The sequence below is a fragment of the Schistocerca gregaria genome, chromosome 6, assembly GCF_023897955.1.
Source record: "Schistocerca gregaria isolate iqSchGreg1 chromosome 6, iqSchGreg1.2, whole genome shotgun sequence".
NCBI lineage: Eukaryota > Metazoa > Arthropoda > Insecta > Orthoptera > Acrididae > Schistocerca > Schistocerca gregaria.
In genome coordinates this window covers 71242254-71269509 of record NC_064925.1, presented here as the reverse complement: position 1 = coordinate 71269509, position 27256 = coordinate 71242254, and the positions used below count along the sequence as shown (strand labels likewise).

Sequence of the window (27256 nt, the reverse complement as noted above, 5' to 3'; positions counted from 1 at the left end):
GCATGCACTGCGCAATACATTCTGAACGTGACCCTGGAAACATTTCAATCAGTTGTGGAACATGCTGTTACTTGATTTCAATTTGTTGCAGAAAGTGGTTTTCTGCCAGTCACACTGAAATTAATAATCCGATTTAATTTTGATTGATGCTTTTTATGTGGTTTTTGGCCTCAGGAAAATTAAAAACTGATTTTTTCCATCTGATGTGATATGACCTTGCTGTGGTGGATGGGCTTACGTAACTAACAGTATCACACCTGTACACCAATGCACACTGAGTAGTACAGTGTGTTTAATGTCAAATGTACACCTTAGGCCATTGTTGTATGATTCATTTGTCACTTGTCGTTGACCACTATTAAAATACAATGCTTACAGTGACATCTATTGCTACATTTTGTAACTATTTACTCTTCTTCCCCCTTCCACGATAATATTCCGTTGCAATTTGAAGTCATTCTGACCAGTGGTGTGATTTCTACAGCGGTTTAACTTATATTATAATCACCCTGTACATTCAGAAAAGATCATGCTTCTATGGTCTTAATTAGTGTGAAAAGTTTAGAAGGTGCTCAATTTGTGAAAGTAAAAATTCGTATAAAAAAAGATTAAATCTGTGCAGACGATTCAGCCTATGTGAGCGAAGAAGAGCAGGTGCTAAGCTAGTCAAAATATAATATGAAATTATTAATGCCTCATCCCATTAAGGAAACAAAATTGGGGTCTTTATTTACAGACACCATATGTGTAAAACATTGATGCTATGAAAACCAGTTTTAACTGGGTTAGAAAAATCCATTTATGTCAAACATATAAACACAACAGAAAAATGGTTTTTGTAATTGGGTTTTTGTCTTCAGAAGTTGTGTCGCATGTAATGTGATCATTCAGAAGTTTCTGATATCTGCAAGGACAAATGCAGATAAACATGGTGTTCCAACTTCCTTACAGTGTCACCCAAGGCAAACTGCTATATCATTCTGGAGCAATTTTTCTGTAGAATAGCGTGGCACATTAAACTGTATCTTGCATATGCTGGCCTTATTTTGATTCTGTGTACTGGGACGTTAGGCAAGTCTGCAAGTGTCATTCATTCTGTGACAGCAAATAACATACAGCAGGGTTCAAGGTCAAATACCTGAACCACCTCACTGAGTATAAGGACACGACTCATTATCAGTGGGCTAGTTAATAATGAAACAGCATCCTTTAAGTTACATTGCAATCTTTTTGTTCTACCAAAGGTATGATTTGTTTCTTAAATATTTTATTTTATTTATTTATTTTTTACAGAATTTGGTCAATTGTAGACTGCTTAAACAGCATGCAATCCTTTTTGTCTGATCTTCCTTGAACTACATCATGCATTGGCAGGTGGCCTACCTGTTCATTTGACATCAATCCTAGGTTGCATTTTTAGCTGTTGGATATGAAATTTTACAGTACTGGTCAGCAGGGTGAAATTTTCCCTGCTCTATATGGCATCTTCTGTGATGTTGAGTCTCCTCAAATCCTTTCTTTTGTCTTCCAGCCAGTCTGCACAGATTTTTTAATTTGAAAAGGAAACTGAAAATTTTCTTGGTTAAGCTGTTGTCATTCACTCTACAAATATGATTGTAAAACTTTAATCTCCTCTTCCTCGTTGTGTCTGTGATTGTGCCATTATTAAAATTTTCAGTTCTCCTCTTAATCCAGTTGTAACCCTTATTTTTTACTGGTCCTTAAATTTTTCTGAACGGTTTCCTTGCTTTCTTTTCTAGTTCTTCTTGTTTGCCTCTTTTATTCAGTGTAATACATTCAGATCCGTGTAGAGCTTCTAGTTCAATTAACGCTGCATAGTAAAAGTTTTTTCTGGGATTATATTCATGTAATCTCTGTTTTGGCTGAGTTTGTATGCTATTTTCTTTTTGTTTAGTCTTTCTTTATTTGTGGTGTTATATAATCCATTCGAATGTATCCCTTCTTCCAAATATTTAAACATATCAACTCTTTTAATGTTGTGTCTGTAGATATTTTTCTCTATTGTGGTTACGTTCAATGCATTATATTTTTCCATACAATATTTGTAATCTGATTTCGCTGTGTACTACTTCGTACACAGCAGTAAGGACAGATGGGCTACAGAATGGTGCAACAGTTGTCCTCTTAGCATAGCTGGACATGAGCAGAAATAATTAGTGAAAATATAAATACAATGAACAGAAGTTTTACTTAACTTATAGCTTTCTCCAAGTGTTGTGAAGAAACTTTACAAAAGAACTAATGGTAATAAAATCTAGTTATTACAAGAAGCAAACTAAATAGGATTGCGCACTGTGAGGCTTCTGCTACTAATGTTTGAGTGAACTGCTGAAGGCTGACTAAGACTGCAGACTGTCGAAAACTGTGACAGAGATTGGGATGTGAAGCTGCCAGCAACCATCCTATACCACAGTGGCAGAAGGTGCTCATAGTCAGAGCCACTGAAGGTATGACTCAGTATCATTGTATCCACTGTGTACCCACATGACCGCTATCAGCGTCTGTCGGAAACATGTTTTTGTTGCCAATTGTGAGTCGCCAGGGGGTTGATAAAGACGTATGATACCATAGGTTTTAGCTACAATTTTGTGAAGTATTTCTGTCCCTATCTCTGTGCCTTCTTTATCATTAGAAATTGTTGGAATATTGTCGGCAAAAGCCAGACGCTTCACTTTCAACCTTCCTCTTCCTTGTTTCGGAAAGACTCCTTCAATATTTTTCTCTTCCTAATCTCTATCTCAATCTCTCTCAATTCAGTCTAATACCCAAGTGGAGAGCCCACTGCCCTGCCTCAATTCTGAAGGGTTCAGAAACTTCTCCTAGGAATGCAACATTTGAGGTGTGTGTGTGTGTGTGTGTGTGTGTGTGTGTGTGTGTACACGCGCATGACTAAATGTCTGGTGGTTTTGTCAATGCCTGCTTCTTAAAGTGTTAGCAATTCTCTGTCTGTCTATGGAAACATAGACTTTTTTTTTTTTTTTTAAGTCAATGAAGGCAACATCTGTGTTAAGGTTCAGTAATGATCTGAGTGTGACGATTGCTTTAAAGTTAAAATTTGCTCCGGGCAAGATATATTCCTTTTAACCCTGCCAGACATTCACCAATTGTGTGTTCTGCTTGAACTCTTACTTTAGTCAGTAGAGATTTGGATGTAATTTTATAGGTGACTGGAAGTAGAGATATGCCTCATTGGTGTCTGCCCTGTCTCCCTCCTTATGTAGTAGATGGATTATGGCCTGTTTCCAATCATCCAATATTCTTGTTTTCTCCCAGGAATCTTCAACAACATCAAATGGTCTCCACTGCCCACTTTCCTCCAGTGTCCACGTCTCAACTCTTATCCCATCCTCGACTGGCGCCCAGCTGGCCAATGTATTGTTCAATTTGATGCAGTGGCAGTGGTTCTGAGGTTGCATTTTCTTTAGAGGTTGTCTGAAAATCCTATTGGTTTCTCAAAGTTTAGAACATTCTTGAAGTATTTTGCTAGTAACTTGCAGTTCTCTTTGTTGATGGTAATTAATTTTCCCTTTTGAATCTTTGAAGTAAAGGCTCATCAATGTGTAGCCTGTTATTTCTTCTTTCAAAACTTTGCTAAAGTCCCTAGTGTTGTACTGTCTGACAATTGTATCTTTTGTCATATTTCCATTTCTCTACTCTAAAAATTTTTGACATTAGCTTTCTGATCTCAATGAATGCGTTCCAGTAGCTTTCCTTTTTGCAGGAGTTCCATTTTTCTAAACTGTTAGTCCACATTCTAGCACTTTGTCACGTATCCTGTCGCAGCACCTACATTTCGTCCTCCTTGGTAGTTGTTCTTGTTCTTTCACAATTTCTATCATTGCTTCTCTGTTGTCATCGCAATTTCGCAACTCCTTTGTGTGAAGTTTTTAATGATTTATTTTTTGTTGTCAGACATATTCTGCTGATATGTGCGCTGAAGTCAGGTATGGATAATTTTATCTGGTGCTTTGGTATTTTTGATACCGCATTTTTTAGTGTTCCCCACACCTATTCGACTTTTTCTGGATTTTTTGTTACTGTTGGTATGTATGTCTGGATTTATGATGCAATAGCCATTGCTCACTGATCTAAGCAAGAGAAGCGATATTCACTCTGATGGGGATGTGAAATTCGTTACAGATTCTGTTAGATTCCATTTGATATTCACTCTGATGGGGATGTGAAATTCGTTACAGATTCTGTTAGATTCCATTTGATCATGAAAGCTGTTCCATGCATTGTGACTTTTTATGTATTCTTTATGGTTGGGTCCCCTTTATAAACCCTGTAACCCTCTAACTCAAATGCATTCTCATCTCAATATCCAGCTTCCTATGTGATAGTAAGAGTATGCTGCATCTGTTTAATACAACTGTCAATTGTGTAAAGTTTCCTTGTCTTTAGTAAAATATTGATGTCCAATGTGGCTAGCATATGTTTTATCTTAGACCTTTTGCCAGAAATTATAGAAAGCACCAATTCTTCCTTACATGATGGTCTAGGCTCTCCAGAATCTGATAGCCTAGATGCATCACTGTTCCAGGATTGTTTAGCTCCTGGAGTATCATCATGCCTTGGCTGGAAGTAAATTAGGAAGGGGTATGTTACTGTAGGTTGATGCTGGAATAATCATGGGAGCAGAGAGTGTGTTGTAAGGCCAACTACTATCTACCATCTGCACAGTTCAGAAGAGCTGGTGGTGGAGGGGAGGATGTAGGTGGCTCGGGTAGCGAAGTAGCCATATAAATCAAGCATGTTATGTTCAGCTGCATGATAGTCTACACTGCTCTTGGCCACATTTTGGTGGTGGTCATAACCTTGACACTGTGCCTGTTGACATTCCCAGCACACTTTGCTGGACAGCGTTCATCTCTTCCGCCACCTATACACCACTATCCCTTTACCTTCACTGACCAATTGCTGCTTACATTACACATGCATTCTGGCCTGAGGTGGTGCAGTTGGCGGTCAAATGTACAAGATGTGTGGTTGCTTGTGTGTATGAATGGTGGGTGTTTCTCTTTCTCTGATGTAGGCTGTGGCCATAAGAATTACGTAAGTGTCTTTTAATTGTGCCTGTCAGTAACTTAATGAGTCTCCTTTACAGTAAGTAGCAATCTTTTTCATATGCTGGACAGTTTAAACATTTACAGTTCCAAATACAGCAATCTCTTGCTCTTAACCGGCTACTATGTGACCTATATGCCTCATCAGCCAATTTTCACTCCACCAGACTTCACTTCTCCTGCAAAATCCTGCAGTTATCTGCCCTTTGTGTTTCCTTGGATGGTATAATCCGCCAAGCCAACTTCAAAGTGTGACAACATGCCAGACTCCACCTCAAAAAGCTATCCCACCATCTCCTAAACTACCTTAAGAGTGGTGTTCCACTTCCCATCCCTCTGCAGTTCCCAAAACAGCCACAGCATCAACCACCAGTCCTCTCCTACAAATCACACTTAGCCAATGTCCTTGACATCCCACAGCCACCACTCACTGCCTCCCAGACCAAGAATAACACATAATCACTAGAAGCAGTCACAACACTACAGTGTCCTTAACCTTTCATCTAATTCACTCTACCCTCCTGATTTATTTGTATTATCTAACAGTCTCACTTTCAGCCCTAAACCTGGATTTGACCATGCTGCTTTGGTGAAGGAACCAACCATGCTGCTTTGGTGAAGGAACCATTTTTCTTTACACATAATATCCCTTGGAAATATTGCTTTGCAATCCAATCACAAAACCTTTCCAATAGAAAACCTGACACTGAACCAGCCTTGAACAGTTGAAACCACAATCGCAACTTGATCCACCACCACTACCTCAAAATCACCCCTTCCAAGCCTTCCAAGAATGACTCACGCTCCAGCATTGCTTCATAACCCTTCCTCAGGTCCCTACAACATTACCCCAAACTGTCCTCTGCAGAACTCCAGGCTGATAACTCCATCATTATCCCACCAGCAGGCAAAGGATCAAGCACTGTAGTACTTGACTGAAAGGAGTATGTTAGTGAAGGTCTACGCCAGTTGTCTGATATCTTTACATACAGCATATCCCATCAAGATCCAATTCCTGTGATTTAAATTGACCTGCTGTCCTTCCTTAAAACCTCAGGACCCTCACAATGACTAACACCTAAATCCATAGAATTTCTCGCCCCACTCAAATCACACAACCCCCACTTTTTACCTTCTTCCTAACGTCCACAAACACAATCATTCTGGCTGTCCTATAGTTGCTGACTTCAAAGCACTCATTGAACATACCGGGTGATCAAAAAGTCAGTATAAATTTGAAAAATTAATAAACCACGGAATAATGAGGTCCCCAGACCTCAGTCCGTGCGATTATTGGCTTTGAGGTTACCTAAGTCGCAAGTGTATCGTGATCAACCGACATCTCTAGGGATGTTGAAAGACAACATCCGACGCCAATGCCTCAGCTTAACTCAGGACATGCTGTACAGTGCTGTTCACAACATTATTCCTTGACTGCAGCTATTGTTGAGGAATTATGGTGGACATATTGAGCATTTCCTATAAAGAACATCATCTTTGCTTTGTCTTACTTTGTTATGCTAATTATTGCTATTCTGATCAGATGAAGCGTCATCTGTCGAACATTTTTTGAACTTTTGTATATTTATTTATTTATTTGTTCTAATAAAACCCAATGACGTTCCAAGCATGTGTGACAATTTGTACCTCTCTATCTACATTATTCTGTGATTTATTCAGTTTTCAAATTTATACTGACTTTTTGATTACTCGGTAAAATTGCCTTAGTTGATCAGCCTCTGCAACCCATAGTACAAAGACTCCCCTCCTATATCAAAGATATCAACCATCTCATTGATCGTCTGTAATCCATGCTCATCCCACTCCCACCACACAACTTGCTGGTCACTACTGATGCCACTTCCCTCCATAGGAACATCCCCCACGTACATGGTCTGTCTGTTGCTGAACAATTACCTCAGTCAGTGCCCACCTGATTCCAAACCTATGACATCCTTCCTACTCACTTTAACCAACAACTACTACACTTCTGAGGGGCAGACATACAAAAAGATCAGGTGTACAGCCATGGGAACCAGGATGGCTCCTTCCTATGCCAACCTTTTCATGGGCCGCTTGGAGGAGGCTTTCCTGGGATCCGTAAGTTTTCAGCCCCTGGTTTGCTTTAGATATATTGAAGACATTTTTACCGTATGGACTCATGGTGAGGCTGACCAGTTAAGATCCCTGGAATCTCTGAATACTTCTCCCAATAAAATTTCACATGGTCCTATTCAGAATCCCATGTCAATCTCGCCTTTACCGGAGACCAGCTACACACTTCTGTCCACATTAAACATACCAAAAAACAAGTCCTTACATTTTGACGGTTGCCATCCTTACCATGTCAAACGTTCCCTCTCATACAGCAATGGCATCCAAAGCAAATGTATTTGTTCAGATGCAGACTCTTTACAGTAATACACCACCATTTTCATCTCAGCCTTCACTGCACGTAATCACTCCCCAGCCTAGTTCAAAAGCAAATCTCCCAATCCATGACATCCAATCCCGTTGCTGCTGATCCCTCCAAAATACAACATCAGAGCACACCAGCTACTTTGATAGGACCATGACTTCCTAAAATCAAGCCCTAAAATGAGATGCATTCTGTATGAAATTTTGCCCATCGCACCTAGAATAGCTTTTCGTCTACCTCCCAATCACCACAATATTCTTGTCAGACCCTATGCTCCTTCTGTACCCACCTCCCTACCCTATGACTCCCACCCTGGTGACTGTACCTGCTGCAAGACTTGCCGTATATACCCTCATACTATCAAAGGGAGAGCCACCTGTGAAATGTACATGTAATATACCAGCTGTTACGTAAACACTGTTCGGCCTTTTAAATCAGCATGACTACCACCAAATTATCAATTAGGATGAATGGGTATAGGCAGAGGGTGTATACTGGCAACATGCAATATCCTGTTGCAGAGCATACTCTACAACATGACAATCGTGACCTCTGTGCCTGTTTCCATTCTGACACCAGTTTCTCAGAACTCTGCAGGTGGGAACTAGCACTACATCATGTCCTTGGTTCTCACCACCCACCTGGCCCCAATTTATGTTAATTTCTTCAGTCTCAGCATTTCTTCACAGTAACTACTCTTTTATTTACTCCATTTTAGTTTTCTACATCTTTCATTGTCTTACCTGACTATTCATTACCTCTGTTGCATACAATGCACTTAGCTTTGCACTCTTGCTTAACTGATGCATGATGTTTAAGCAGCAATCTCTTTTCTGCATATTACCCTGTCTTCCACCTTTAAGTTCTCAGGGTTTCCAATCTGACCTGCAACAATCAGTCTTTCCGTCTCATTCTGTGGGAAAAGTTGTCATCCTGAATACAAGTCTATAATGTCTTTGCAATTGCTTTCAGTAGTGAGAAACATCCAATGAAGAACATCATACATTTATTCATCAAGTTGCTTGCATTGATAAAGATGCTTCCACATAAGAATCACTTCTTGATCTGTAAGATGGAGGAACAGACATACACTTAACCCACCCATCATGACTAGACACACCAGGGGAATGAGCAGGAGCATTTGCTAAAATCAATATGTTTTTGCACATTTGGATTCCATTTTTATTTTTCAATTATCCTCGGCTATCAATGATTTCAAACTGCATTAGCATACAAAACACCAGTGACTCATTTCTTATTTTATGTCCAGTTGCTGGACTGTCTGTCCTGGGGACCTTTTTATTGCTGGGGATGGATTTCCAAAACAAGCCAGTTTCATACAGGCTATAGAACTATAACAAAAATAAATTTCCCTCAATGGTCTATAATTCTCCAGGAAATGGTTTAACACCTGGAACATCTGCACTTAAACTTTTGCCACACTTTTCTGGTAGTGATACAGTGCCTATTAATGACTATGAATAACCATCCTGAACTATTCTTGAAAACTGTCTGACCTAATTTACCTACAAATCACTCTGCTGCAACCTGCAGTTCAACTCCTCATACAGAAACTCTGATACAGTATTGTTTGTATCACGTGTACAGAGTACAATCAATATTGGTCAGCTTAGTCCAGTAGTAAAGTTTTGTTTTCCCAATTAGTTCACTTTGGTTTAGCACAAAATCCCAAGTTTTATTGTTAATCTTATAAATGTCGTAAAATCTTGCTTACCAATACCAAACTCTCTTTAAACCCGGGGCAGAAACACTGCCTTAGATTTTCTGAAGCACACTGATTTTTTCTTATAAACTGAAAAATTTTTTAGTGCTCCTAACACTGACCCTTGTTACTGCACTACAGTCCTGTGTGACATTTTAATATATTTTAAAACGATCACACAGAGATAGAATTTAACACAACTTGCCGTGTGGGTTTCACGAAGCAACTCAACATGCTTTGAGTTTGTTGCATCCTTGTGGCGAACAATGACACATTTGTTACTTGTTATTACCCAGAGGTGAAGTGAATGGGGTGGGAAGGGGGGTGGAGATGGGTTCATCATTTTTACAATAAATGGGCTTAGTGCAAATGACTCCATGTAGTAAGGCACTGTCTCATTTTGTGACAAAAAGCCAGTCCGATTTTATTGCAAATGCCAAATTAGTGAGGTTTACTGCATTAGTTCCACTTTTCAAAATAATTTTTTGACTTTCATCATCATTACATCATTTCCAAATGTAGGCATCAATCTAGTATTTTAAGAACTTTTTAGAAGTTCGTTTGTAATTATGTCTCCCAATTGCAACTACGAGGGTCGGTCAAAAAGTAATGACTCCCATTTTTTTTCTACTTAAAAAAATTAAGTTAAGTGAAAAATTTGAATTTGGCGCCATTCCTCAAACCTTCTTCTGCAATCCACTGCAGTAGTAACTTTCTGTGTCAACAGGTGGCAGCACAGCAGAAGTTTGTAAGATGGCCGACATCGATGTTCGTTTGAGACAGCGTTGTGTGATTGAATTCTTGAATGCAGAAGGTGAAACGCCCATACGCATTCATGAAAGACTGAAGAAGGTGTATGGTGTTGTGACAGTGGATGTCAGCACTGTTAGACGATGGGTTCGTCGTCGTAAGGAAGCTGAAGGGCAAACACCGTTGACTGACGAAAAGCGGAGCGGCAGGCCGGTGAGTGCAGTGACTCCACACAACATTCAGCAAGTTGATGACATCATTCGTGGTGACCGTCGGGTGACTGCAGATGAAGTGTGTCGCATTATTTCTCTTAGTAAAGGCAGTGTGATCACGATTATTAAACAATTGGGGTACTCAAAAGTTTGTGCACGGTGGGTTCCAAGAATGTTAACCGATCAGAATAAAGAGGCAAGGAAAAAAATAGCCTCCCAACACTTGCAGCGCTTCCGTTTGGAGGGAGATGAGTTTCTGAAAAAAATTGTGACCGGGGACGAAACACGGGTGCATTTTTTTGAACCCGAATCAAAGAGGCAGTCAATGGAGTGGCGTCACACAAGCTCGCCGAGGAAGAAAAAATTCAAAACTGTGCGATCGGCAGGGAAAGTTATGGCAACAGTTTTCTGGGATACAGAGGGTGTGATTCTGGTTGATTTTTTGGAGCAGGGTTGCACAATAAATTCTGTTCAATACGTCACAACCCTCAAAAAACTTAAAGCACGTCTTCAGCGAGTTCGCCCGACAAAATCAATGGCAGATGTTCTTCTTTTGCATGGCAATGCAAGACCACACACCAGTCGTCACACCTCTGACGAGATTGTCAAAATTGGATGGGAAGTTTTGCCTCATCCCCCATACAGCCCTGACCTGGCACCATCAGACTTCCATCTGTTCGGGCCTTTAAAAGAAGCTCATCGTGGGATTCATTTTGAAGATGAGGAGGCCATCAAAACATCCGTGCGTCAATGGCTTAGGAAGCAGAGCTGTGATTTTTACCGTGCTGGGATACATGCCCCTGTTCAAAGATGGACCAAAACTCTAGAGATGGGCGGAGATTACATTGAAAAATGACAAAATGATCCTCAATGTTGTGGTTTTCAACCTATGTAATTCCATTTAAATTTCCTGACAATTAAACGTAGAAAAAAAATAGGAGGCATTACTTTTTGACTGACCCTCGTACTAGTATTTGCGCTTTAAAGAAGGTAGCTGCCTGGGACATAGAAGTTCAGTCAGTCAGTCAGTCAGTCAGTCAGTCGAGTAGTAATACTTTGATCCCTTGCACAATGGAAATAATTACTCTTATAGCATTCAAATTAAAAACAAAAATGTCAAACTTAAAGATGACTGGCTATGTTTCTGGTTTCTCTAACCTTTCGCAAGTTATATTGGAATAAACTGCTATCCCCCGCAAAGAGGAAATACTGAGAGACAGGCATATTTATTTAAAAGTAAACCAGGATATCGGACAAAACCCTCCATCGGTTTTAGGAACACACACGAGCGCGTGAGAGGGGGCGCGCGCGCGCGCGCGCGCTCACACACACACACACACACACACACACACACACACACACACACACACAGGCGCGCGCGCGCGCTCTCGTACACACGCACGCAGGTGTGACAACTGTCACCTTCAGACACTGAGGTCTGACTGATTTTCTACTGTAATTGTACTACCTCACTAACACCCGAAGGTCACTGCTACACTTCCTGCACAAAATAATGTGCAAGTTTTAACAGTTAGAAAGCTTACACTTTAGAACATGGCTTAAAAGTTCAATTTTGAACATGCCCTCTCATGCTCTTGCTTGCGAACAGAGAAATTGCAGTACAGTTGGGAGTTAGCAAATGTGTGTTCATCACGACATCGCAACAACGTGGGAGAAGAACAAACAGTGAAATAGGGAAGAATAACTTTTGAAAGCAGTGCCATCTTATAGCAGCAATGATGAGTCAATACTGTTTAACACAGTATACAAAACAATATACAAAACAATCCACAGGGTGAGAAATGTTTCCTTTTTACAGAAAAGGATGGGTTCACAAAATGTTTAGTGTGTCATAAGGCACTGAATACTTTCAGGAAATCCAATTTACAAAGACACCACATATCTTACCATGTCAAAGAATATGAAAATGGAAATGGAAAATGTGGAGTATCTGAGTGTGTACAAAAAGTTTTCAAACTTAAGAGGAAGCTCCCAGAAGAGAAGGTAGAAATATCAAGAGTGTGTGTAAGTGTGTGTGTGTGTGTGTGTGTGTGTGTGTGTGTGTGTGTGTCACTCAAATGAGTTACAAAACTTCACTAATTTTACCAAAGTGCTTGTGGCCTTTGAGGGATGATGATTTAATAAAACAATACTTGAACAATTTCGTACAGTAACATGACAGTCACATGCCCAACACAGATTATCCCAGACGGCCTTCAGAAACAGTTTGCAAAATCGTAAAATAGTTTTTTGCATAGTCTTTAGCACCTATGTGTAGATATCACATACACAAAACTGGATGTCACAGTCCTAGCACCAATGAAGAAAGTGTAGAGAATGGAGGTCTGCCATGGAATTTAGTAATTAACATGTCTCCAGGCGGTGTGCCAATCATGCCAGGAAATAAATTGGCATTTGTAGAACAACTAAGTGGAAAAATGAAAAAGCCTAGAGCCAAATTCATGCTGATCTGCACTTTGAAGTAATTAGCCTAAAATGCAACAGGGAATACAGAGAGATTCTATATTTCTCCAAGCATTTCCCTCGGGATTAATTTCCTCATTTAAACAAGACTCCACACTTATTGCCACCCTATTCCTTGTGACGATGGTGAGGGTACAGTACTTGCTGCTTACAGACCTGTGCTAATTGTCTGCTTGTAGAACACATTTCCTGTGAAGCCTTGCTTTAGAATGAAAATCAGATATTTACAGCCATCAATGACTCCATAAATATGCTACCTGCACATAGAGAAAAAGTTTCCATTTACTGATACTTTTAAATTTATTATCAGAGTTCATATCAGAGTTCATGTTAACTGAATGTAAAACAACAAAGATCCAACTTGCAATGATCTATGATGTCATGTACAATGTCAAAAGAAGGTACTTTTTCTGCCAAAATGAAGGAAACAGGCACAGGAAATGTTTCTCCAATGAGAGCCTTGCATGTATTGGGAGTCATAAGCAAGGAGGAGACAACTATGGAGACTGTCAATGAACAGTGAAATAAAAAGGTTACTTCTATTTTAATTAATCAATCATGAGCATATTCATACAAGTGGATTTTCTATAGGTATAAAAAGTTTTTTAAAAAGTTTCTCATATTTTACAGGAAATGATACCTGGCAAAATTAGAAGTCAAACATGTGTCATTAACAAATCATTGCTGATGTGTGGGCCATTTTTCTCATGTCGAGAAACTCAATGGTGTACCCCATCGTCCTGTTGACAGTCAATTCTCATTTCTAACTGGTTGTGTTTGCCTCTGTACTTAGCCTTGTGACTGTAATGCTGGAGTCAGACATAGCACTTACAACAATAATTCTGGAGTCGGACGTAGCACTTACAACCATTTCCTGTATCAGCCATTCTGTACATATCACACCGAAGCTGTGCTGGTACCGGAACAAGAGTAATTGTTCCGTGGAGTGTGAACAACGTAAACAGAAACATATAATCATATTATTCCACATGCAGAAAGGTGGTCATTGGTTTCTGCTGTACTTAACCTAATGGCAACAACACTTTAGAGACGTATGACACAGGAGCTATGTTGCACAAATTATACTCCAAAAAGATGAGCAATGTAGGACTTACATCAGCCATTTTTAATGTATTGTAATGGTTGTCTTATGTCCATCATCTGTATAAAGGTACTCTATGATGCTCATACTACCATGACAAACACAGATGGCAGATTTTGTCATTTGTATTGGCGGGAAAGGGATACAGACAACACTGAGTGTTAGTTGTTACACAGCACTGACATTCACCTTGTTACCATGTGCTGCACCTCTGAAGCTCAGGTCACATGCAGCACAGAATGCATCAATTGTCGTCTGCTACTCACCTTGCATTTGGGGACAAGACCATTCGCTGTCTGTCTATGGGAAGACACTAGGAATGTATTTCTCTTGATGACAATATACAAAACAGCTGCATCCAATGTCAAAATCTGAACAAAATTAGGAATGATAGATGAAACATACCTTTATTTTGGATTATAATAAAAACAAGACCGGTGTGCACTACAGCAACTATAATCCATTCCTCATAAAAATAAACCAGATGTAAACAAACACAAATGCGATGATTGGTCAGAAGACGTAGCATACCTACACTGGTGTTGTTACGCTCTTAGAAGTATGTCCTAGACATCTTATTATTACATTACGTTAAATGAAACTTTAAGATATTCAAATGTATTAACAGCCATCAAAGTTTTTCTTTATCACGCTTTAGCTAAATGGTCTTTATTTGAAAAATCATGTACAATCACAGCCTCTGCAGCTTTGGGCTCTGATTGTCGCGCTGTTAATGTGCAGTATGAAAATGGGTGAGGCTGCTTTCTCTTCCGTGGTGAAACATGCATGTCTTATACAGTCAAAAAATGCTGAGAAATAGGCTGTTCTAAATATTTTTCATAAATTTATAGCGATAATCGGCTTTGAATTTTACCAGCGCTGTATGTGTTGCTGTTGAGACACAAAGCAACAACGAATGTGTAGCGCAGTTGGTAGCGTAATGGAATAAAGAACTAAATTCAGGCAATGGTTTGTTCATTCAAATCCCCCCAGTATAATTTTTTTCCCCTCATTCAGTTTGAAATACCTAAATCTCGTAATTATAAAAATATCATCATTTTTTATGAACAACGCACATCATCTTGCTTCTAATTACATATTGGACGCGAAATTCCTGTTTCCATTTCAAATACAAATTGTATTTATCGATGTTTTATGCAAGACTGTTCATACAAGTTGCTTAAATTAAGTAAACAATTTAATTTTGTAGGGCTAAATTGAAAAACCAAAACCTCTTTATCTGGACTTTGTCCATTGTTTTATAACACAGAGGTAAATAAGTATCGTAGAAACACGAAAATCAATCATTTTCACAGCATCAAGTGAACATACAAATGCTGCATTTTTACATTTGCTACTGTACCATTACAATATGAATCCAACAAAACTGATGATCTGGAGCCAAGTTACGGGATTTAGCCTGAGAAGTAACAAGACTGTTGAGTGCCAGACATACTGGAACTAATGAATGCAGCTTTTTCATGTCACTGCCGAAAGCTGGCGGGATATAGAATGGTTCGTCATAAAAGAAGGGAAAATGCTGTGTTTTGTTGGCTTCATGGATTCTGTTGTTGATAGGCTCGTTATCAACGTTGCAGGTGACACTTCCAGAACTGAAATGTATTTCTCGGATTCGGATAAGGAAGGAGCTGAGAGATTACCAGATGAATGAGTGTAAGTAATACCTTCAGTGTCTCCAGTATTTAACTATACAGTGAAATCCTTGAATACTCCCTCATGTTACACACAACTTATGCAGAAAAATTACCCTGTCATTAAGTCAGGAATTTTCATTATTCTTGTTTATAATTACAATAGTATGGTACCTAAAAATGATAACGTGTTGCAGTTTTCGTCTAGTGGTCTAAGGAGCATATTGTGGGAGATTTGCAGTATTTTATTTATTCTGCTTAAATATGAAATGTAATTCGAAGCTGTATTGCTCCTCTGTTCATCTCTTTTTACGTGTTAACTGCAGCTGGCCACGTCACTGCAGGCTAGTTGTACCAGGTGACCGGCCAGTGCCGTCCAAGTTAAATGTGCTGGTAACGCTGTTGTCCCGTATTATCACTAAGTCGATGTCAGCATAACGCAAACCACAAAACGTGCCCTTATTATTGTACTTTAAAGTACTTGAGACGGTTCGGCTGCAGTCCCATGTGCAACAGAAATCCAATTAGGTTCCAGCAAATGTGGAAGGATATGTAGTGCAATGTTTACACCAGGTTTATTCTTATGATGAATGGATTATAGCAAATTGACAACTAACTTTTTGAGACAAAGCAAAGTAGTGGAAGAAAGCTTTCTTTTCACATTTTCATCATAAACTCCTATGTTTTTAAATAAAAAGTCAGGGCCTACTAGCAAACACCCTGTTGAATTCATTATTGAAAGCAGTGGCTCTGATGGACAAAAAAGGCCTGGTCAATCGACTTACACTCAAAATGGTTCACCTGTACACAGAGTAGGTGCAAGACATTTTCCTAAATTTATTCCATCTATAGAAATGTTGAAATGGCCTCACACAAAATCTCAGGTCTGTGCAGATCAAAGCAAAGCAAGTCTCTGGTAAGGTGGCAGAAAAGATACCAGCTACTATTATGAGGAATGTGACTTATGTCTTCATTTTACAAAATGCTTTGACATTTTTCACACCATGGCAAATGTAACAATGCAATTTCAGTTTCAAAAACTACATTTTCAACAGTTTTATTTTTGGTACAAACAACTTCTAATACTACCTGCATTTGGAGGGGTGAGGGAATTAATGCTGTAAAAACTATATATCAATATAAGAAAGGTGTTTCTTTGCAGTATTTCATCAGAGAAACACTCTTTTCAGAATGTAATAGACTAACTTAAGTTGTATGCAGTAGAACCTGCTTTAAAAAATAAAAAATATTTAAAAAAAATACACAGTACTAGCCAGCTAAACTACACCCTAACTACCCAATCCTCAAAAGGGTTAACAGACAGGCTCATCTCACATAGACAGAAAGTCATCCTCATCTGCACATTTCACCTGAAAAAATGATCTGTAGATTGTTTCTGTGACTTGCAGTTGTGGGATCATTCACAATGAAGATAAAAGATTGCAGCAGGTCTCTCACAGTTCACACACTGGATATGGAGCAGCGAGTTTTGCAAGTACACATGATGATTCTGAAACAACGGCAAGAAGAACTGGTTCTGCTGAAGGCATTATCCAAACTCTAGCACACCCAATACTATAGTGGTAGTGACAGTGGTGGTGGCAGCTTTCAATCCAAAGACTGGTTTGATGCAGCTCTCCACACTAGTCTACCCTGTGCAATCATCTTCCATCTCTGTGGAACTGCTGCAACCTACACCCACTGCAATCTGTTTACTCAGCCTAGATTGGATCTCAGTCTATAGGCTTTATCTCCCCTCTCCCCCCCCCCCCCCCTCGTCCTTTTCTCCCCCACATACACCGTCCATTACTATATTTATTATTCCTTAGTGTCTCAGGATGAGTCCTATCAACTCATTCCTTCTTTTAGTCAAGTTTTGACATAAATTTCTCTTTCCCACAATTTGATTCAGTACCTTTTCATTAGTTATTCTATCTATCCATCTAATCTACAAACTTCTTCTGTAGCACCACATTTCACAAAGCTTCAATTACCTTCTTGTCAGAATTTTTATATTCCATGCTTCACTTCGGCACAAGACTACAATCCGGGCTAATTACTTCAGAAAAGACAACCTAACACTACCCGTTTTTCTTAAATGCTTTTCTTACTACTGCTATCGCGTGTTTTCATTTTTTATTCTGTCTACTTCAGACAGTGCCCAAATAGCAATATTCATCTACTACTTCTAACATCAATTCCTCCTCTAGTTCTTACAAATTCTTTGATCTCTCTGAAAGAATAAAAATATCTTACACACACCTAAAAAAATTTATTTCTGCTTCCTTAACTTTGATTCCATTCCCAAATTTATTCTTGCTTTCCTTTTATGCTTGTGAAATTTGCAGACTGAATAACAACAGGATAGGTCGAAACAAGGCCCCTGGAGTAGACAATATTCCATTAGAACTACTGACAGCCTTGGGAGAGCCAGTCCTGACAAAACTCTACCATCTGGTGAGGAAGATGTATGAGACAGGCGAAATACCCTCAGACTTCAAGAAGAATATAATAATTCCAATCCCAAAAAAAGCAGGTGTTGACAGATGCGAAAATTACCAAACTATCAGTTTAATAAGTCACAGCTGCAAAATACTAACACGAATTCTTTACAGACGAATTGAAAAACTAGTAGAAGCCGACCTCAGGGAAGATCAGTTTGGATTCCGTAGAAATACTGAAACACATGAGGCAATACTGACCTTACGACTTATCTTAGAGGAGAAGAAATAAAAACTTTGAGGTTCACCAATGACATTGTAATTCTGTCAGATACAGCAAAGGACTTGGAAGAGCAGTTGAACGGAATGAATAGTGTCTTGAAAGGAGGATATAAGATGAACATCAACGTAAGCAAAACAAGGACAATGGAATGTAGTCGAATTAAGTCGGGTGATGCTGAGGGAATTATATTAGGAAATGAGACACTTAAAGTAGTAAAGGAGTTTTGCTATTTGGGGAGCAAAATAACTGATGATGGTCGAAGTAGAGAGGATATAAAATGTAGACTGGCAATGGCAAGGAAAGCATTTCTGAAGAAGAGAAATCTGTTAACATCGAGTATAGATTTAAATGTCAGGAAGTCGTTTCTGAAAGTTTTTGTATGGAGTGTAGCCATGTATGGAAGTGAAACATGGACAATAAATAGTTTACACAAGAAGAGAATAGAAGCTTTCGAAATGTGGTGCTACAGAAGAATGCTGAAGATTAGATGCGTAGATCACATAACTAATGAGGAAGTGTTGAATAGGGTTGGGGAGAAGAGAAGTTTGTGGCACAACTTGACCAGAAGAAGGGATCGGTTGGTAGGACATGTTCTGAGGCATCAAGGGATCACCAATTTAGTATTGGAGGGCAGCGTGCAGGGTAAAAATGGTAGAGGGAGACCAAGAGATGACTACACTAAGCAGATTCAGAAGGATGTAGGTTGCAGTACGTACTGGGAGATAAAGAAGCTTGCACAGGATAGAGTAGCATGGAGAGCTGTAACAAACCAGTCTCTGGACTGAAGACAACAACAACAACAACAACAACAAGTTATGCTCTGTCTCATTCCCTTTGCAACAGCTGCACTCCTTTCGCATCCTCCAACTCATAACTGTAGTCTGTTTTCTGTACAAGTTGTAAATAACCTTTCACTCCCTATGTTTTATTCCTCTATGTCCAGAATTTCAGAGTGTATTCCAGTCAACGAAGTCAAAAACCTCTAAATCTACAAATGCTATAAATGCAGGGTTGTCTTTCTGCTAAAATAAGTCATAGGGCCAATATTGCCTTGCGTGGTCACACATTTCTCCAGAAACTAAGGTGATCTTTCCCAAAGTTGGTTTGTAAAAAAAATTGTTATATGAAATGATATATTCAGTACTGATTGATCTTTCAATTGATCTATATTTGTAACCCACAATGCACTAGTTAATTGATATCGGGATTTACATGACAAAGAATACGTAACATTGTCATTACTAAACTGTTGAAAGTGTTTAAGTGAATATAAATGTATTAGTAAAGCTATTTTATGGTTACTAGTGGAACTTTGAGAGTAATATACTAAAGCATTCTTATTATTCATGAAGCAAATAAAGTCAAAATATTAATTGATGATGACACTCAAGACTTGACATATCACTATCCCTGAACATCTGAAATCATTATAGTGCTAGAATGACATTGATTTTTGTGAGTTAGAATGGATAGCCACAGGACAGTATTTAAGAGTGCAAAGTGACTAAGTATGTTTCTTATAAAACAATTATACTGCACACAGGATACATTCAAAAATTGCTGTTATCTAGACAGGCATTTACCATTTTCAGTGAGTGTGACGACTGATACCCTGCTGTTGTTAGGAATTATCTCTGGTTGTCTAAATTACAACAGGCCGAGTTTACTAACTGGAAATTTGCAATTTATGAAAAAACTGGTTTACACTTTGCCATCACTGAGAAATGGTAAGATTTACTGATTGAAACAAATCTGTATGGAGTTCAGGACATGAAATCATAACTTTATTTAATATGAACATTGATAGTACATGTGCACAAACTTAACTGCAAACAGATATAAGACAGAGTTTGAATATCTGTGGTTGACATAGAAACCAAATCAGCTGCCTTATTAATCACCACACATTACGTGCTCATACTGGGAACACTTCTTCAGTAAGTATAAAAATTAGTGCCCAGAATTAGGCTGCTAGAGAGAAGTAATGTTTTAATAAATCCATATTTAATTCTTCAGATGTCAGTAGGGTGTGAAGCTCAGAACCAAGTAGTGAAATTCAATTCGGAATCAGTGATAGCTAAGACATATACTGCAAAATAATTGAAGAGCCTACTGTTCCAAAACAGAAGGTGCTACACTTACAGTCTTTAAATGTCCTGCCAGATTCTTCTCCTTTCATTTACTAATTTTTCCCTTTCCATGATATTGTGTACAACTTTGATTATTTTGTATGGCCGTTCTACACACCTCACAAACAAAAGTTAAGCACCCCAATGACATAGTCAGAAGACAATGTGAGTTCACAAACATGCACATCATCAGCAGGTACATAAATCATTAGGAGTTACTGTTATCTGTGATAAGTAGAACAGCCACTAGACAGCATTAATGTTGTTCATATTTTGTGTGTTACAAGGCCTGGTAGGGTATATGCAGCCAAGATTTACTATTTTTCTGAACCGGGGCAAAAAACTTGTGCTTTATGCACAATAGGGTACCATTCAATTTTCTATGCCCTGCACAACAGTACTTAATAAAAGTGTTTAATGAGCAATGGATTAGTTGAGGTGGTCCAGTAGAATGGTCATCCTCTCTACTTGATCTTAATTCCTTTGATTTTTGGGTATTTGAAGGCATTGGATATGCCACAACCAATAAACAACATGCCCATGTTACAATGCGTGTTATCAAATATGACGGAAGCAAGGTGTACTCTTTATTCTTTCAGGAGGGCTGAAGAATATGTAAGAAAGACAGATGACTATTGTAGGTCAGAATGCACATATCTCAACAAGTATTCATATTTGAATTTTAGTTTACGGAACATTTTGTTCTGTGTTTGATCCATATTATCTTCCATAAGAATATGGGACACAAACTGCACACACCATAATACACCAAACAATAAACATGTAATTGTTACATAAGCACAGTTTCGTCACCACCATCTCAACTGCTTTATTATTTCACTCTCTCTCTCATTTCACACACAAGTTTCATTTTAAAATTTAAGATAACAGAAATAATATTGCTATCTCTCTGTTGGATAATAATTTTATTTATCTGGTTGATTCAATACCCTATTCTGTCAAGGTTTTGCAACCACCCCCCCTCCTCCCCCCCCCTCCCCCCCCCCCCCTCTCTCTCTCTCTCTCTCTCTCTCTCTCTCTCTCTCTCTCACACACACACACACACACACACACACACACACACACACACACACACAAACAAACAAACAAACAAACAAACAATGGAGTGCTAAAATAGCACGTTTACTCATACATTTGGAAACATTACACTGACAATTATCTTAAATAAATTTGTTTTTAACTTACAAGCTAGTCGTTCCTGAAGTTCTCTTGTAGGAGCTACATCAATAGCAGATTTTGAGTGGCAGTTCAGGAGTGTCGGATCAGCTCCTTCACTAAGGAGCAGGGAGCAGACTTCTACACGAGACTTAGATGCAGCTTCATGTAATGGAGTGAACTGCCAGAGATCCATTGCATTAACATTTGCCCCATGTTTTATAAGCATTTCTGTTACTTCAAAATGCCCATAAGAGCAAGCATTGTGCAATGGTACAAGGCCACTGAAATAAAGAGAAAGTAATATTTAAACCACAAGGCCAAACTGAGATATAATTCATGAAACAAGTCAAAATATTTGAACAACTATGTGAAAATACAGTACATACCTGACCCTTCGGGTAGGTTTTTCTGAATTCTAACAGATACAAAATTCTAAATGCTGGAGTTTGATTGGTAAAAAGGATAATGTCTTATTACCAGAAGCAATTCAACACTTGGTATTAAAATATTATATATACACATTTAGCAAAACAGGTGCAATGGTGTGCAAGAGATGGTGTTTAATTACTACATCCTGAACAATGGCAACCCTTTTCATGAAAAGAAGTTTCACTCATTGTGAATATGAAAATAGATCAACACTAATCCTTAACACATTAAGCCCCCCCCCCCCCCCCCACCGCTCTCTCTCTCTCTCTCTCTCTCTCTCTCTCTCTCAACACACACACACACACACACTTTTTTATTACGAAGATAGAGAAATGTTTTGTGCAGTAAGCATCACAACTGTTAAGTCTCCACATTGAAGCAGAAGTGTATCCCAAGCAGCACCCCAGCTTTCTTGTGTCAGGGCCATTTTCTCTGGATGACAAGATAGGCATGTTTTTCGTTGGAAATCACTTACAAGGCAACAAATTGAAAAACAGAATGCCCACAGAAATTCTTGTCCATCTTCTGCTAAAGTATTGCTGTAGAAAGTTCAAAGAAGTGCAGGTCGTCTTGTATTATTGTGAAATAGGGGTGAGAGTGTCACATATCATACACAAGTTGGGATGACACATATTAAAACAAAGGCATATTTTGCTATGGTAAGATCTTTTCACAAAGTTTTGAAATTACACTTTCTCCTTTGAATACAAAAATACTTTCTTGATGGCAACCTACATAGAGTGAAATGATGATCATGAGTAAGTATTTGTATTCCCTGCTGACTGTACAAGAGTGAAATTGATCAGAAATAGTGTGAAAGTGGATTGATGAATCCTCTGCCAGGAACTAAAGCGTGAACTGCACAGCAGTTGTGTTAATACAAATTTAACTGCCATTGACCCTGTGATTTTTATGAGGCCACCAGCTCTCATTCATTGTCCATTGCTGTCCAATGTAACTTAGCTTGTCATTCCTGCGTTATTGCTTCCAATACAGGTTGTCAAGCTGTATCACAGAATCGTAAATATTCTTTTATTTTCCTGGTGGGTCTGAAAATAGTTTCCACCCAACACTTGCTTAAAACTTTCTCAATGTAATATGTGACTTTACTAATGAACAGAAGAAAAGCTTTGCCCTTGGGCAGATGTTGTTAGTCGTTGCTCCTAATTCTGCGTCTAGAGTGAAGTGCTCAATCTATATCCTTGCTAGAATAGCCATTCTTCACTAAAGTTGACCATAGATGTTCAGTCTCATCTTTTAAATAAAGAGGTTCAAAAATTTTGTACACCCTGTCTACCAAGTTTTCATTACACCTCCTTTTTGTCTAGGGTGGTGGTTTGAATCTTTATGCAGATAACGAACAGTAGGTGTGGCTTTTCTATACACTTTACGGCCCAATGTTCCGTGCCGTCATTTAATCAGACATATCCAGGAAATTTAATTGCCCATTCCTTTCTGTCTCCATAGTAAATTGGACTTTCGGATTAATGCTGTTTAAATGTGTCAGAAAGGCATCCAACTCCTCTGATTCATGTGTCCACACTACGAACGTGTCATCGACATAGCGATACCATCTGGCTAGTCTCTTACTGGCAGTCTGCAATGCTCGTTGTTCAAAAGTCTCCATAAATAAATTAGCCACAGCGGGACTAAGAGGACTGCCCATAGTCACCCCGTCAATCTGTTCATAAAAGTTATTAATGTATTGAAAGTAGGTTGTGGTGAGGCAGTGTTGGAATAATGCCACAATATCGGTAGGAAAAATATTCGCTATGCATAAGATAGCCTTCTCTACCAGAATCATGGTAAATAACGACACAACATCAAAACTGACAAGGATATCATCCGGGCCCACGCTCGTTTCCTTTAACCTGTTAATGAAATGAGCTGAATTTTTAATGACTGTCCGTCCTACCAACATAAGGTCGCAGCAATGAGGCAAGGTGTCTAGCTAACTGATGTGTTGGTCTGCCTATAGTGCTGACAATTGGCCTCAACGGAATCTCAGTTTTATACATTTTGGGTAAGCCATAAAGTCTAGGTGGATAAAATTCTGTTTTACAAAGCAACTTCTTATCGTTGGAGGCGAATGAATACACTTTCTAAACAGTCAAATGGTCTTTCTTAAAATCTTCATAGTCGGATCCTTCTGCAGTTTTTTGTAATAGGAGGGAAGCAAAATGTCATTGATTTTTCCATGATGATCCTCACTGTTCAGTATGACGGTGGCATTACCCTTATCTGCATTAAGAACAATAATGTTTTTATCTGCATTTATATCTCTCTTCCTTTGTGCCTACGGCAAATTACTGTTAGGTGGCTTACATGTACGTAAAATCCTAGCCGTTTCCATCCTAATTATGTCAGCGGACTGCTCTGGAAGCTGAGAAATACCTGCCTCAATATTTGCTACAGTATCCTCTGTGGGTACGTTTTGGGGCACCACAGCAAAATTGTCTCCTTTCGCTAGTACAGAAATTTCAACGTTTGACAAATCTTTATCAGACAGGTTAATAACTGTTCGAGAATTGTCCTCAACTGAACCTCCCAAAATGTTGTTCTGTAAGTTATTGAACATCATCTTCTCTCTATTTGCTGATATTTCTGCACTAACTTCCATAGTTTTTAATGTTAGACCGTCAATCTTATTCCAATCACCACACTGCACAGTATTACTAAGAATCAAGTGGAGATGAAAAAGCTTACCACTGGTTTCTGCCAGTGCTCGCCGCGTCTGATAAATTACATTGTATGATCAAATGCCTTTACGGGGAGAAAATATCAGCATCGATTTGAAGGAATGCGCAAGAAAAAAGCACAACATCTGTGTACCCTCACCTTCCTGTTATGCTGCAGGGACACTTCGACGGTTCCGAAATTTCTGAAGGTGAAGAGGATGTTTCGCTTAGCTCGGGCTCATCGTATTTACAACCGTATGGAATCTGCATTGCTACGTGAGAGGATTCATCAGACGCGGTGAGCACTGGTGGAAACCAGTAGTAAGCTTTTTCATCTCCACTTGATTCTTAGTAATACTGTGCAGTGTGGTGATTGGAATAAGATTGACAGTCTAACATTCAAAACTATGGAAGTTAGTGCAGAAATATCAGCAAATAGACAGAAGATGATGTTCAATAACTTACAGAACAACATTTTGGAAGGTTCAGTTGAGGACAATTCTTGAACTGTTATTAACCTGTCTGATAAAGATTTGTCAAAAGTTGAAATTTCTGTACTAGCTAAAGGAGACAATTTTGCTGTGGTGCCCCAAAACATACCCACAGAGGATACTGTAGCAAATATTGAGGCAGGTATCTCAGCTTCCACAGCAGTCCGCTGACATAATTAGGATGGAAACGGCTAGGATTTTACGTACATGTAAGCCACCTAACAGTAATTTGTCGCACGCACAAAGGAAGGCACTTTGGGACATAAACGCAGATAAAAACATTATTGTTCTTAACACAGATAAGGGTAATGCCACCGTCATACTGAACAGTGAGAGCTATCATGGAAAAATCAATGATATTTTGGTTCCCTCCCATCACAAAAAACTGCAGAAGGATCCGACTATGAAGATTTTAAGAATAACCATTTGACTGGTGATGGCGACTTCTTTCACCTCCGACGATAAGAAGCTGCTTTGTAAAACAGAATTTTATCCACCTAGACTTTATGGCTTACCAAAAGTGCATAAACCTGAGATTCCGTTGAGGCCAATTGTCAGCAGTATAGGTGGACCAACACATGAGTTAGCTAGACACCTTGCCTCATTGCTGCAACCTTATGTTGGTAGGACGGACAGTCATTAAAAATTCAGCTCATTTCATTGACAGGTTAAAGGAAACGAGTGTGGGCCTGGATGATATCCTTGTCAGTTTTGATATTGTGTCATTATTTATCATGATTATGGTAAACGAGGCTATATTATGCATAGCGGATATTTTTCCTGCCGATATTGTGGCATTATTCCAACACTGCCTCATCACAACCTACCGTATTTACTAGAATCTAAGCCGCACATTTTTTCCGTTTTTTTTTTTAATCCAAAAAACCACCTGCGGCCAAGAATCGAGTGCAAAGTAAGCGGAAGTTTTGAAAAAATGTTGGTAGGTGCCGCCACAACTAACGTCTGCCATCGAATATATGTAGCGCACTACTCAGGCATGCTCTGCACTCTGTAGGCTCAAAGATAAATACTGGCGCCAAAACCTCTGCGTCAGTAAATAAATTTTAAATAAAGGTGGAAGACGAGCTTTTTTTCTCCGGCCCGAGTTTCGACCACTGCATTTTCATACATTATCCAATGAAGTAAATACAAATTCCGTATTGTTCATCTTCGAATGTAGTAGCCTTTCAATGTACTATGAAAATCCGACTGGCAAGACTGTTTGGGATGTTTGTCTGTCAATATGGCTAACTCAACGTTCCGAATTTTTTCCTACCTGTGACAAGAGATGGTTGCTAATAGGAACTTTTATGAATTGTGAATCACATGCAGTATTCTCTTCGCCATAAGAATAATATGAATGTAAACATTTGCCGTGTATTCTTTCGTGTTTGCTGTTATCTCATTTAAATCTTATCTAACTAATAAACTATGAAACTAAGAGTGAGACAACAGCAAACGCGGAAGAATATACACATCATGTCACTTTTATATTCGTATTATTCTTATGCTGAATAGTGATACAGTCAGAAATGAAGCACAGCAACTGACTAGATTTTTAAATCTAAGATGACTAATTTCTGTGCACAGTGTAATGTACTAAAGAGGCGTCTGCAAAGATTTTCAAACTGAGAAAATTTTTCGATAAACTCTCATTTAGAACATCATCTATCATACACAGTATATATTTGGTTCTTGTTTATCATTATCGAAGAAAGCAGCAGTGTAAGTAACAATAAATAGCAGTTTCTTGCCATTGTTTCGCTAATGAGATGATTCCTATCTTTTCTTTTAATTGTGAGCGGCGTTAGCGCACACAGAATCAAGTATGCCGCGAGCGGCGACAAGCCGTAAACACTCATTATCAGAATGCGACAAAGAATGCACGACACAATACAATAATGCATGTTCAGCTTAAGAGTGATGTAAAAACCTATACCAAAGAGAACAGCACTTATCAGATCAAATAAAAATAAGCAATCACTTCAAACCAGACGAAGCACGTGAAAAAGGAAGGGTAGCTGTATAAATACGGACGGAGCGCCTGACGCATAGAAATGCTACCTGGTAAAGGTTAACTGCTAAGCTTATGACTCGAACCAAACTACTGTAGCTGTATCATCTTTCATTTGACCTAAATTGTGTCTCATATTACAATGGACCAAATTTGTTTCAATTTGGAGGTGCAGTCTAAAAC

The 27256-nt window shown here is 38.8% G+C and overlaps 1 protein-coding gene across 2 annotated transcripts in view; it reads right to left on the bottom strand.

Moving 5' to 3' along the window:
* Positions 1–27256, bottom strand: part of LOC126279045 (poly [ADP-ribose] polymerase tankyrase) — a 287326-nt gene that overhangs the window by 201562 nt on the left and 58508 nt on the right. For both annotated transcript variants that reach the window (XM_049979452.1, XM_049979451.1), the window contains exon 4: positions 21489–21742. In XM_049979452.1, coding sequence (XP_049835409.1) covers positions 21489–21742 — 254 coding nt within the window. The remainder of the gene's footprint in view (positions 1–21488; positions 21743–27256) is intronic.